This window comes from Martes martes (assembly GCF_963455335.1).
Source record: "Martes martes genome assembly, chromosome: 9".
Taxonomy (NCBI): domain Eukaryota; kingdom Metazoa; phylum Chordata; class Mammalia; order Carnivora; family Mustelidae; genus Martes; species Martes martes.
In genome coordinates this window covers 116,374,873-116,387,509 of record NC_137896.1, presented here as the reverse complement: position 1 = coordinate 116,387,509, position 12,637 = coordinate 116,374,873, and the positions used below count along the sequence as shown (strand labels likewise).

At 41.8% G+C, this 12,637-nt stretch overlaps 1 protein-coding gene across 4 annotated transcripts in view; it reads left to right on the top strand.

Annotated features, from left to right (window-relative positions):
- Positions 1-12,637, top strand: part of CLIP4 (CAP-Gly domain containing linker protein family member 4) — a 76,525-nt gene that overhangs the window by 40,864 nt on the left and 23,024 nt on the right. For 3 of the 4 annotated variants that reach the window (XM_080814151.1, XM_080814149.1, XM_080814150.1), the window contains exons 11-14: positions 395-538; positions 3,367-3,501; positions 7,717-7,840; positions 12,059-12,123. In XM_080814151.1, the coding sequence (XP_080670277.1) occupies positions 395-538; positions 3,367-3,501; positions 7,717-7,840; positions 12,059-12,123 (468 nt within the window). The remainder of the gene's footprint in view (positions 1-394; positions 539-3,366; positions 3,502-7,716; positions 7,841-12,058; positions 12,124-12,637) is intronic. The other variant, XM_080814152.1, reaches the window with a different exon arrangement.

Sequence of the window (12,637 nt, the reverse complement as noted above, 5' to 3'; positions counted from 1 at the left end):
AACCCGTGGAGCCGTCCAGGCACCCTGTGAGAAAGACTTTCTAAGTGTAAATAAGACTGGATTCTACTAAGCCATCTAGAGTGGGAGGTGAGAGAGAGCATGGGAAGCAAAGGAGGTAGTCGATTTCAGTGAACCTGGATGTGACAGGTGCTTTCCTGTGAGAGTGTCCTCATGCAGTGGGAATCCTCACGGTACAATTGCTTGCGTGGTAAAGTCTTGTCTGTATGAACTGCAGGACAGTTGGATGAAACCAGGCATTTAATTCAACACTAGATGATCCACAGCTGAGAAAGCTAAATGGAGGGTTTCAGAGGGATTCACCTGGAAAGTCATCTTGTTGGTTCACTTCTTACGGTCCACACCGCGATGCGCTCTTCTCCTTCACCGGTTTTAGGTACCCTGCTTGGCTCCCTCAGCAGCTCCTCCTCCACATCGTCTTTGGAACACAAACCGAGCTACCCCAAGAAACTGAATGCACGTGGCAATAACAAGAAGACAATGAGCAAAAGCCCGTCTGTCTCCTCTAGAGCCAGTGCTGGTATCTATGGCTTTTTCAACCAGGCTTTCTTGGTGTTTTTTATCTTGGTTTGTTTGTAAGTAGATTTGCTCTTTTTAAATGTGTAGAAGGAAACTTTTACTTCAGTCAGATTGAACTACTTGTCCTCTTCTGTCTTTCCCATGCCCCTCCCCCCTTGTGAGCGTCCTCGGTCTCCCTGCCTTCCTCCCCCGTGCTCCCGCCGTGTTCCTTGTCTGCACTGACTTCTTCCCTTCGACACGCATGTAACGCCTCTGACCCTTTAAGGTTCATTTTAGAACTTGATGATAGATCCTCAGATATGTGGAAACCATACGGTTATTAACTTTCTCATCTGTTTTCTAATCTAGATGTAATAATAACTAACGTGTATTGTATACTTACTATTTCAGGTTCTATTCTAAGTACTTTACATACCTTATGTCACTTAATTCTCAAACCCATGGGTAGGTACCCTTATTCTCATCCTCACTGTATGAATGAGGGACCCGAGGCTTAGGGAGGTAAGTCACTGGGGCCTGACGGCAGTTTCGAAGGGGCCCACCTGGGCTCTAGCCTGCGGTCGGTCTGCTGCTTCCTTGGCTGCCGTTCCGGTTTGCCTCCGTCCCAGGGACCTTCTGCTCTTCCTCCTGCTCCCGGGTCTCCAGACCCGTCATGGCCAGCCCGTAGAGAGCTGAACTGCGGGCACAAGCACAGTGTCAGGCCTCTCCTCCCATGCGGCGGCCACGCTGTTGTCCTGGCTCTGAGGGAGCCTCCGGCCGGGGCCCTTCATGTTGCTGCCTCCCCACGGGCCCTTACCTGAGTTCGCATCCAGCTGGGCGTGGGAGCGTTCATCCTGCCGCGTTTGGTGGCTTACACCTTGAGTACCAGCTTTCCCACATACTTTTGTGTTGTCTTCATATTTGAAGTTCAAGTCCTCGTTTAACCCTGGGCAGGAGAGGGTCAGTGGTTCTCCTGACATGTTGATGATGGTGACCCATTGGGATGTGGCGAGCCCTGCGTAACCTAGCTCAGTCCACCTTTCTCCAGTTATGCATAAGGACGTAGAAATTGCTTCATAGCAGACGCCTTGCCGGAGTCGACACATGGGCAACATCCTGCCCCTCACTTACTTGGCTCCATGGCAAACTTGTCTGGAGAGGAAATGAAACCGTTTTGGCCTGAATTGTTCTCAGTGACCCTCATAATAATGACCAGATTCTTGTTCACATACTTTTAGCCAAAGTTGTACTGAAGCAATATTCAGTTATAGACAATGTTTGTGACAGGATTTTTTTTCTCTTTAAAATACTGTACGGTGATGGGGAGGAGCCCTCAGTGGCAGCATCGATGTGATCAACCTTACTACCTACATATTTTTTTCTCTTTTTATAAATTTAAGCCTGATGTAGGCTTAGATGGTAGTGGATGAAGAGACCTGTCAGTTAAAATGAGCAAAAGACCTTTTAGAAGGGGAGGGAGCGAGAACGGGAGGCCTGTGAGAGGAAGCCCCATGTTCAGGACCTCAGAGACGTTTCCCTAGCACACTTTTCTAGAGTGAGTAGATACTCTGCTTTCTCCGCACATTTGCATCTGAGGGATGCAGACGTACTGGGAAGTGAGGCTAAGGAGGGGCAGAAAGATGAGATTCAGGGCGTGGCGGAGGTGAGGGAGGATGTGTGTGTTCTCAGCATCGTTGTACCCCATGGTCGAAGGTGCTGTCCTAGCCTGGGGACCCGCCTGAGGACTTATGCTCATAGGGCTTGGGCTCTAATTGGGCTGTGCCATCGACTGCCTGTGAACACCATGTCTTAGTTAATATTTGGGTTTGTGTCTTACCTGTAGTTATAATTCTATGGAAGGCACTTTGTAAACTGTGAAGTGCGTTGGAAATATTAGTTATTATGAGGACCTAGGACTTTTTAGTATAGCACTTTATCCACACCTGCCCTCTCCCTGGGTTTGTGTTCCTCATTTGTTGCCATGGCGTTAGTCTCTCTCCTGTTGGCGATGTGACTTACCCTCTGTCCCCTGCCTTCACAGAGGCTTCTGTAGGCCCTCCCCGGTGATAGCTCAAGTCAGTTTATGGACTGATGGGAGAAGCCTCAAGGGCCCACTTTTTCTCTGTTATAATTGAACAGCTTTCCAGACAGTATTTCTCTAGGACCTCTGACGTTTAATAGTGGGCATTTCAGGGATTAGGTTTCAATCAAGGTGAGGGAGAGTGGTTTGATTCCTAATAGGGAAATCAGTTTGAGCTAAGTGGACACTTTTCAGGTTCAGATCGCATTCCTGTATGTATAATTCACACCGAGTCCCAGTGAACGACTCTGATTCCAGCACTTTAGCAGAACAGGGATACAATACAGCCCAAGGGCCAAATCCAACCTGCCGCCTATTTCTATAAAGTTTTACTGGAACATACGCCGTGCTTTCCTGCTGGGGTAGCAGAGCTGAATAGTTCCTATAGACACGGCATGGCCTGCACTGCCTCATATCCTCGCTCCCTGGCCCTTTACAGAAAAGGAGCATTGGCCTCTGTTCTAGCAGTGCACCCCGGGAAATCTGGGTAAAATCAATGCTTTACCAGGAACCGTGTGTGTCAGGTGCTCAGGAAACCCCTCCCAAGTTCTTTGAATGTTTTGACCCCCACATGAGAACCGCAGCCGTGGGGGGCGTACATCAGGAAAGGGTCATACACTGAAATCTCTCAATAGCTAGACTGGAGAGCACGTGGTGACTTTTTGGCTAATATGCTTTTTGAGGTTGGATTTTTTTTTTTTCTTCCCCTTCGCTTTTTTCCCTTCTCTTTTCCTGTGCCCTGCCCCTTCCCCCACCCACCAACTAAACAGGGTTGAGTTCCTCAGGAGCCTGTGTAGCAAATAACGGCCGCTGTGCAGGAGAGCCCCACCTCGGAGACCGAGTGCTGGTGGTGGGCCAGAGAGTCGGCACCGTGAAGTTCTTCGGGACAACAAACTTTGCTCCAGGTAACCTGTCTCTGTGCTCTCGGCTCAGTTTGAGGCCTTCAGAATACAAAAGGCTTAAAATTGTAAATGTGGGTAGTTCCTGATGACCGGTTCTTGGGGACGTTGGTTAGCTGTGGCGCCGGCGAAGCCCACCAGCGGTGGAAGCACCGACTGGACTCAGGCTACCTGTCGTCCGCGATGTCTCCTTGCCAGCTGTGTTCTAAATTGCCTCATGTTAAAGTTCATTGTCGTTCTCCAGCTCCGCTCGCACTGATTGCCAGGAGTGCTCAGTAACAGAGAGAAAATACCAGGATTAGATTTTTGCTAAGGATATTCCTTTTTTTTTTATTCCAAGCTTTTATTTAAATTCTGGTTGACATACGAAGTAAAATTGGCTTCGGATGTAGAATTCAGTGACTCCTCGCTTACATGTGACACCCAGTGCTCATCACAAGTGCCCTCCTTTAGTTCCCCTCATCCGTCTAGCCCGTCCTCCAGCATCCCCTCCAGCAACCCTCAGTTTGTTCTCTATAGTTAAGAGTCTCTTATGGTTTGCTTCCCCCTCTCCCTTTTTTTGCCTTCCCTTCCCCTATATTCATCTGTTTTGTTTCTTAAATTCCACATGTGAGTGAAATCATATGATATTTGTCTTTCCCTGCCTGACTTATTTCACTTAGCGTAATACACTCTAGTTCCATCCACGTTGTGGCAAATGGCAAGATTTCATTCTTTTTGATGGCTGAGTAATATTCCAGGGGGTTTATACCACACCTTCTTTAACCATTCATCAACTGATAGACACTTGGGCTCTTTCCATAATTTGACTATTATTGATAATGCTGCTATAAGCATTGGGGTGCATGTGCCCCTTGGAATCAGTATTTTTGTATCCTTTGGGTAAGTAGATATTCTTAAAATGAGTTCACAGGACATAGCCTTTATCTGAGTGGCTTAGAGAGAGAAGTCAACAAACCAGTTCAAGGGAAAAAGAAAAAGCTTCTGTGCACCCTGGGACCTTAAAAATACATGTTTGTGTATTTACATATTCATTCCAATCTAGACTTAATATTGTGTTTCCAAAAGTAAAGATTAGCTTTCTTTGCATTTTCAGTTATTTTAATTTTAAATATAGAAGCCCGTTGAATGAAACCATGTTTGTGTATTTTGAATGGCAATATGCTATTTTGACACATGGTGGCATTGCAGGATTTTAGGAAAAGGTTACCCAGAACATTGATTTTAAATTTGTAGCATTCTGTCAAGAACTGTGAAGGATCTGAGATTTTACCCTACGTGTGTAAGCTGACAAGTTAGATTGCCACCGTTTCATAGATGCTGATGGAAGACGTTAGGCTCCCGATTCACAGATAGGACTTCCACGGTCCCAGCAGCGGCAGAAGCAGAGGGTCAGCGTTTTCTTGCACTTGCTCCCTGAGCCCCAGTTTCCAGGGGGGTGACACCGTCACACCCAGTGGTTTATGCTACAGGGGAAGAGCCCTGAGTTTAAGCAATCTGAACCTTTATACTAGACAACACGCATGCCTGTATTTTGTGTGGGGCCTGCTGTCCGCATGCTGTCTCTGTCCTCCAAGGCTGTCCTCTGTGCAGACATCCATGAAAAGACAGCGCCTCTGTTTGTAAAACATGCAGAAACATGAGCGAGCCATGGAGGATTGTCTCCCAGCACAGTCTTGTTTCATTATCCCACTTATAATTGCAGTCCACCTAATTGATTTGAGATGGGCTATGTGTTGTATGATTCATGTCTCTCACAGGTCTCCAAGTAATAATTGAGGTGAGTTAGGATGGTCTTAATATAGTTCTCAAATAAAAACTCAAGAATCCCCAAGGTAGGGTATTTTTCACAATGTCCATGTCTTTCAAGTTCCCTTTTTCTATATTAAACAAAATTAGAATGGTTTGGTTCACTGGATACAGTTCTTTGTTTTAGGTTGACTTTTAATTTTTAAATTCCTTTGGTTAATTTTGGCCATTCTAACTGGTGTAAGGTGGTATCTCAATGTGTTTTTAATTTGAATCTCCCTAATGGCTAGTGATGATGAACATTTTTTCATGTGTCTGATAGCCATTTGTATGTCTTTATTGGAGAAGTGTCTGTTCATATCTTCTGCCCATTTTTTGGATATGATTATCAGTTTTGTATGTGTTGAGTTTGAGAAGTTCTTTATAGATCCTGGATATCAACCTTTTGTCTGTACTGTCATTTGCAAATATCTTCTCCCATTCCGTGGGTTGCCTCTTTGTTTTGTTGACTGTCTCCTTTGCTGTGCAGAAGCTTTTGATCTTGATGAAGTCCCAAAAGTTCATTTTCGCTTTTGTTTCCTTTGCCTTTGGAGACATATCTTGAAAGACGTTGCTGTGCCTGATATCGAAGAGGTTACTGCCTATGTTCTCCTCTAGGATTCTGATGGATTCCTGTCTCACATTGAGGTCTTTTATCCATTTCGAGTTTATCTTTGTGTACGGTGTAAGAGAATCGTTGAGTTTCATTCTTCTACATATAGCTGTCCAATTTTCCCAGCACCATTTATTGAAGAGACTATCTTTTTTCCACTGGTTAAGCATTTAGAACTTTGGGTAGTTAGTCATAACCAAATATAAAGTTGGAAACTTTTCTGTTAAAGTCATTCAGTTCCTTTAGAAAGTAGTAGCATCTATGTCTTATGGCACCAAAATTTAGATCAGTCAGTTCTAGAGAACAGTCCTAATTAATGGAAGCTTTTTAGATTATAAGATCTAGACCTAAAAGAGGTCATTTTTAGCCTCTTTAGCCTTTTTATTGGAAAAAAAATTACCTTTTAAATGGGAAACAATATATACCACTACCAGACAAGGTATAGTCACAATTGTTAACACTTGTCATACTGTCTTTCTGTGGCATGTTACACTTTTTCAAGAGTCATATGGTAAACATGTTGCCATTGTATGGTACGCTGTAACATTGAGGGTTGGAACCATGTCACTCTGAAATAAAAAGGACAACCAGACAACCTTGGTTAGTGACATTCAGAAATGTGATGACCTATTTCCAGAGCATTCGTATGGCTAAGAAGTAAGTTTGTTGACTCTCTACTTGTACACTGTTTAAGTATAGGAGACTGTGGTCATGCATTAGTCTTTTCAATGCAAAAGTATCGAAAAATGGGCTCAAGTGTCATCTTTTTGAACATAAGAGAAATAGACCGAAGAACTTCAAGGTTGCCATTTTCCAGGCTATACAGACTCTTTGAATTAGCGGTCTGAAAGAAACAATATTTTTGTATTTTGGAATTTGGGATTTACAGTAAGTTTCTCAATATCTATATTCTTATTTTTTATTTGATACTGATTGTAAGAGACCAGATCCAATTACTACTGTATTCTACTTTTAAATAAAAATGAACAGATCAGTAGAGACTTTTAACTGGTCTTGAGGTCCCCTCCATTTGAGGATCCTTCTTCCAGGAGTAACTATGTATATATTCAGACTAGGAGTATGTTCCCATTTATCTAATTCTCACCATACTAAAAGCAGCCTCACTGCTTCAGTTTCGGCCCTCTAGAAAAGGGGCCAAAGTTTCCTCAGAGTGGGCCCTTTTACATACTTAAAATAAGCCTTTTAGAAAATTCTTCCTACTAGCTAATCTAAATCTTTTCTTTAAGGTTAAGTATTATGATTTTTCTCTTCATCCTTCGTGGGGAAACAAAAAGAGAAAAAGAAGAGTCACCATGAAGTCTAATCATATTTTCCAAATTACCTTTGTCCTTCCTCAATTATCCAAGAACTGTTTGTGATGTTGGAATGTTGGGAGAATGAAAGGAAAAGATTGCACATGAATGTTATGATTCATGTACAGCTCAGCATTGTGTTATACTGCTCTCACTGAAACAAGCTGTATCATTGAGTCAAGGGCAGGTTTTTTTTTGTTCATTATGACTTGTAGATATACTGTGGTCATTACACTACTTGCATAATAGCTAATCTATGCCAAATTTGTGTATTTTATCTCTCTCCTTTAATGTACAACTCTGTAATTGTGCTTGTAAAATGTTTTTCCTGTTCATTTTTTCCAATTTTCAAATTTTATCATTTGAAAGCTCAATGATCATGATGCTCTTCCATCATTTTGGTCATTTTGTGAAAATGTTAAGCCATTTGGGCTTTGGGTTTGTATAATAGCATAACCATTTTGGGTAAAATGCAGAGGCTTTTAAAATCCAATATTCTTGTTCTAGGATACTGGTACGGTATAGAGCTTGAGAAACCCCATGGCAAGAATGATGGTTCAGTTGGAGGTGTGCAGTACTTTAGTTGTTCTCCAAGATATGGAATATTTGCTCCCCCATCCAGGGTACAAAGGTGAGAAAAATGAAATTTATGTTTTTTCACAAGGCCTTTTTGTAATTTGCAATGGTTTATAGTTAAGACTTCCTCATTTTATATTAAAGACACGCACTGACTACAGCTCATGTCTTCGTTCAAGGGGTTAACCAACCACCTTCTTCAGAGAGAAGGCTCATGGAAAGCTAAATTTGCTTTGCTGAGGATTTGCAATTTTAAAACCCTCCTTTATTCCTCATTTGCAAACCCTATGAGTATGTGTAGGCTATTAGAAGTGGCGTTTGCTGCTAAGAACAGTGAGAGCAGCAAGCTTAATCTGTCATGCAAACAAAAGTAAAAATGCTCTCTGATTGCTTCAGTCACATCCTAACTACATTAAATTTCCTGCCAGCAGGCACCCCATTCATTCTCCTCCAAACCTAATGGAACCAAAATGGCTTTTTCCTCTGATTTCTTTAGTTTTCAAAAATAGATAGGCAGTAGATCTTTGGGGGAAGTGAAGCTTTAAGGGTTTATATATAATGTACCTCCTCGGTGTTGCTCCTTAAGATGCTACACTTCTGTACCAGCTCACCCTGGCTTTAAAAAAACAAGTTGAGCAGAAACAAGTCCCCGTGAAACTCCAGGTACCATTTCATGAAATGACTTATGTGCTGAAGAAGTTGGCTTGGTGTGCTCTTTGGCGGAGGGGAAACAGGACGCTAATCTTTCAATGGGAAAGAAAGTACATGGTGAGATCACATTCATGAGAACGGGTCTGCCGTCACATCCTGGAGCCCCGTCTAGTTCCCTTCTAGCTGGGCTATGGGACTGCCTCCGGGCAGATTTTAGAGTTTTTAGACCACCTCACTTTGTTTTTCTTAATAATTTCATGTGATTTTTATTATATTAATTTCCTCTTTCTTTGATGTACTTGATGTACTTTTTTCCCTCATTATTTATGACAGTATTGTATTGAACACAGGTAATGCTTTGCAGTGTATGAAGTATCTTCAGTTCATTGTTGTTTCATTTGACCCTCATAAGTGTTGGGTCAGGTAAGCTGGAGAAGAACAATAACGAGGGGCGCCTGGGTGGCTCAGTTGGTTGAGCAACTGCCTTCGGCTCAGGTCCTAGAGTCCCGGGATCAAGTCCCGCAGCGGGCTCCCAGCTCGGCAGGGAGTCTGCTTCTCCCTCTGACTTCTCCCCTCTCATGCTCTCACTCTCAAATAAATAAAATAAAATAAATCTTTAAAAAAGAAAAGAACAGTAATGATGACAAACATTTATTGAGCATTTAGTAAAGGGTCAGCTCTGTACAGTCTACTTTAGATGCATATTTCGTTAATCCTCCTCAAACCCAGTGAGTTGTAAGGTGTTCTGATGGTTCCATTTGGCCAGTGAAGAAAAATTTCAAGAGGTAGAGTGACTTAGCTGAAGCCATATAGTTAGCGTAGCGGAGCAAAAAATTTTCCTCTACCCTCTTAGGGTCAGTAGTTGCTGAGGGGGTTTGGGAGTGCCGTCTGTGAACTAAATTGACAACAGACAGATGAACAGGAGAAAAGGCATACAAATTTATTACATTTGAATTCGCATGCACCTGGGCATCACAGAATGATGTGAATACCCAAGTGGTGAGATTGGAGTTTTTATAGACCGTCTTACTAGGAGAAGGGGAGAGAGAAAAAGGCCACTTGTGGGAGAGCCTGTGGTTTTTAGGAAAGATAACTGGATGGGAGATAAGATAGTCTGTGACAGTGTCTGTCTGGGTCTATGACAAGAGACAGTCTTCCCTGCTTGATACAACTGCTGGGGAGGGGATATAGGACAAAAGAGCTCTTTTGGGGGGAGCACCTGTTTTAGGCAGATAAGGAGAGTTCAGAGAAAGCCTCTCCCTGCATTTGTTGGTTCTCAAGTGTCTTTAGCTCAAAATAATCCTTATGCCAGGGTGGCATGTTCTGGAGTGGCGTATTTTGGTCTGTCTTACACTACTTAACGATGGTGCTGGACTCAGCCCAGATTTGTTATTTTGTTGTGTTTCCTAAGCCATTGCTTTTAGACCGTTTGCTGTTTTGTGGTGGGCATTTTATAAATAAGGAAAAAGGTAGTAGCCAACGCTCCGCACTTGTGTGTGGCCACACAGCTACGAGCGCTGCAGTACTGTTCCCTTGGAAGCTCCCTCTGGGTCAGGTCCTGTCGTTAGTCCTATTTCACAGGTGGGGAAAGTAAGGCACAGGGAAGTTAAGTGAGTTGTGCAGGGGTGCACAGCTCCCAAGTGGGGATTTAAACCCAGGTAGTTGAGTGTATGTTCTTAACCAGTACCTTGTCATGATTGAAAGAGGATTGCTGACTTTCTTTAGGACCGATGTCTTATCAGTGATTGATTTACAGTAAAATCTATGCTGAGTCCCCCGTCTTCTGGTTCTCTTATTGCTTTGGACAAATCTTCATTAACACATTGCTACAGTCTCTTACAAGTTTCGTTCGTCTCTTAGTTGTGAGGACTGGGGTTCTTCATTTTGTGTTTGATCACCCAGAGGACATAATGTGGCATATTTTAAGCACAGTAAATACTGACCAAATCTAGTGCAGTGTTGCTTTATGCTGTAACAGCTTTCCGCCCTCTAATATTAGGAAGCCACTTTCTTTCTCATGGTTTCATGTTCTTTTTCTTGCTTTGTTTAAGGAACACATGGTTTTACCTTTTTTCTTTTTTCCTCGCCTTCTATTTGGTCTTCTTTAAGGTGATTCATTTAAAAGCATCCCCCTCTTCTAAGAAGATACAGGGCTCTCTCTCTAAATGAACCGCTGTCTCGATCCAGCTGTCTTCCTGTCATCTTCTGATTGTCTCATTCATCATCATCAAATACTATTAAGTGTCTTTTAGCACTTTGTGCTGTGCTAGGCATTCTATAAGCAAATAAAACAGACATGGTCCCTGATTTTGAGGGATTTCTAATTTAAAACCAGCTTTAGAGCTCTTCAAAGACACCACTGATCTTCAAGAAGAAAGAATTTTAAACTGGGGACTGCTTGAGGACAGTCTTAATAAAGTAGTGACCAATCCCAGTCCCACTCCTCCCAGACCGTAGTTGTCTTTTTTTCCCTCCTTTCCATTAAGAAAAAAAATGTGCCTCTGAGAATCTGCGCACATGTTATTTCCTCCACTTGGATAGCTTTCTACTATCACCCAGGTTTCACTGAATTCATAGCTTTTTTTCCTAATAATATATAAATAATCCAATATTTCTTTGCAGAAATTCCAAGGAAACTTGCTGACTAGATCTGATCTTATCTCTCTACCTACTTACCTATTTTTTGCCTGGGTGGTCTTCATCGGCACAGTATTAATTTTCTTATTCTTAGTTCTCACGATTAGGTACTTATTATTAATGAACTGATCACTTTTAGAATTAAGTTCTTCTCAACTACCCATCACCACCTAATTATCTGTCCTCTTCATCAAGTCCTATTCTCTGCGTTCATCAGTCTCTTGCTGATTGCCGTGGACGTAAATCATGTGAGAACAACACACATGAAGTGCAAGGTGGCATTGCAGATAGTGCGAGGGTTGTAGGATTTCTGGCTGGTGACCAAGTGTCCTGCAGGAAGCAGCTGACAGCGTAAAGGCTTTGTGGGTCAGGTCAGTAAACAACCGAAAGAGAATGAGACTGGGAGGATTGGCTTTTCAACAATGAAGAATGATTTGAATATTAAAAAATACAGACAGACCTGTCAGCAAAGTTACCTTTATGGTTGTGCCAAGAGTCAGATATAAAGTAAAGGATGTTGGATTATACTTAGCCATGCAGTTTTATCAGAAAATTACATGCATAGACGGCCCAAGTCAGTATCTTTTTTTTTTTTCCAATTTAAGACTGTGATGTTTTTATAATTCTGATCAAACATTTGTTAAAGTCAACATAAAACAAATTTATTTTCAGGTTTTTTAGTTTTATCTGTGAAGATAAAGTTCCAAAGAAATAACGTCAAGTCCCCATTTTAAATAAATTTAAGTTGACTTTTTCTGCATTACTCGTCGTTCGATAACAAGGCTCTCTTCTGTTTTGTTATTGCCTGTCTTCTCCACTAGCTTCAAGTTCATTCCTGGCTCCTAATAGATGCTCAATAAATGTTTGTTGAATAGGTGAAATAAGAAATAGCATTGGTGTGAAAGCCTCAGTTAAGAGCCAGTCTTAAAACTGAACAATTGCTACTTGTAGTGAGGTTTGCTAATTAGGTTTGCTTTATTCACAGGGTAACGGATTCCCTGGATACTCTTTCAGAAATTTCTTCGAATAAACAGAATCATTCTTATCCTGGTAGGTTTATACAGTTTTATGTTCCTACTAATTATTTTGTTGGCTTTTATTTATCAAAAAAAATTTTATTGTGAAATACATATGTATACAAAAGAGTAAATGCCTTTATATAGTTTATGTAATGATAAAGCAGACATCTGTTACCTGCCCTGTTGCTGAAGGTGACCTGAACAGTAGAAGCCAGGAGTATCCCCTAGTCTCATCTGCTTTCCTTCTCATATACCTTGTCCTCAGATTATGAGTCTTGAATTTTGTGTTAATTATTCCCTTGATTTTTAAAAAATATCTTTAGCATGCTTATATAGATATATTAATAAATAATATATATTATAAAGTGTATACAAATTTACTTTGTTGGTTATTTTGTTAGTGTTCCATTAAAAGATACTGTTCATTCTATACTTGATGGATCTTTGTGATACATTTGTTTTTTTGCTGTTAAGAACTAGACTATTGCACACATTTGCCGAGGTTTCTCTAGGATTGCACAAGGCAGGGGCCATCCAGATCTTCA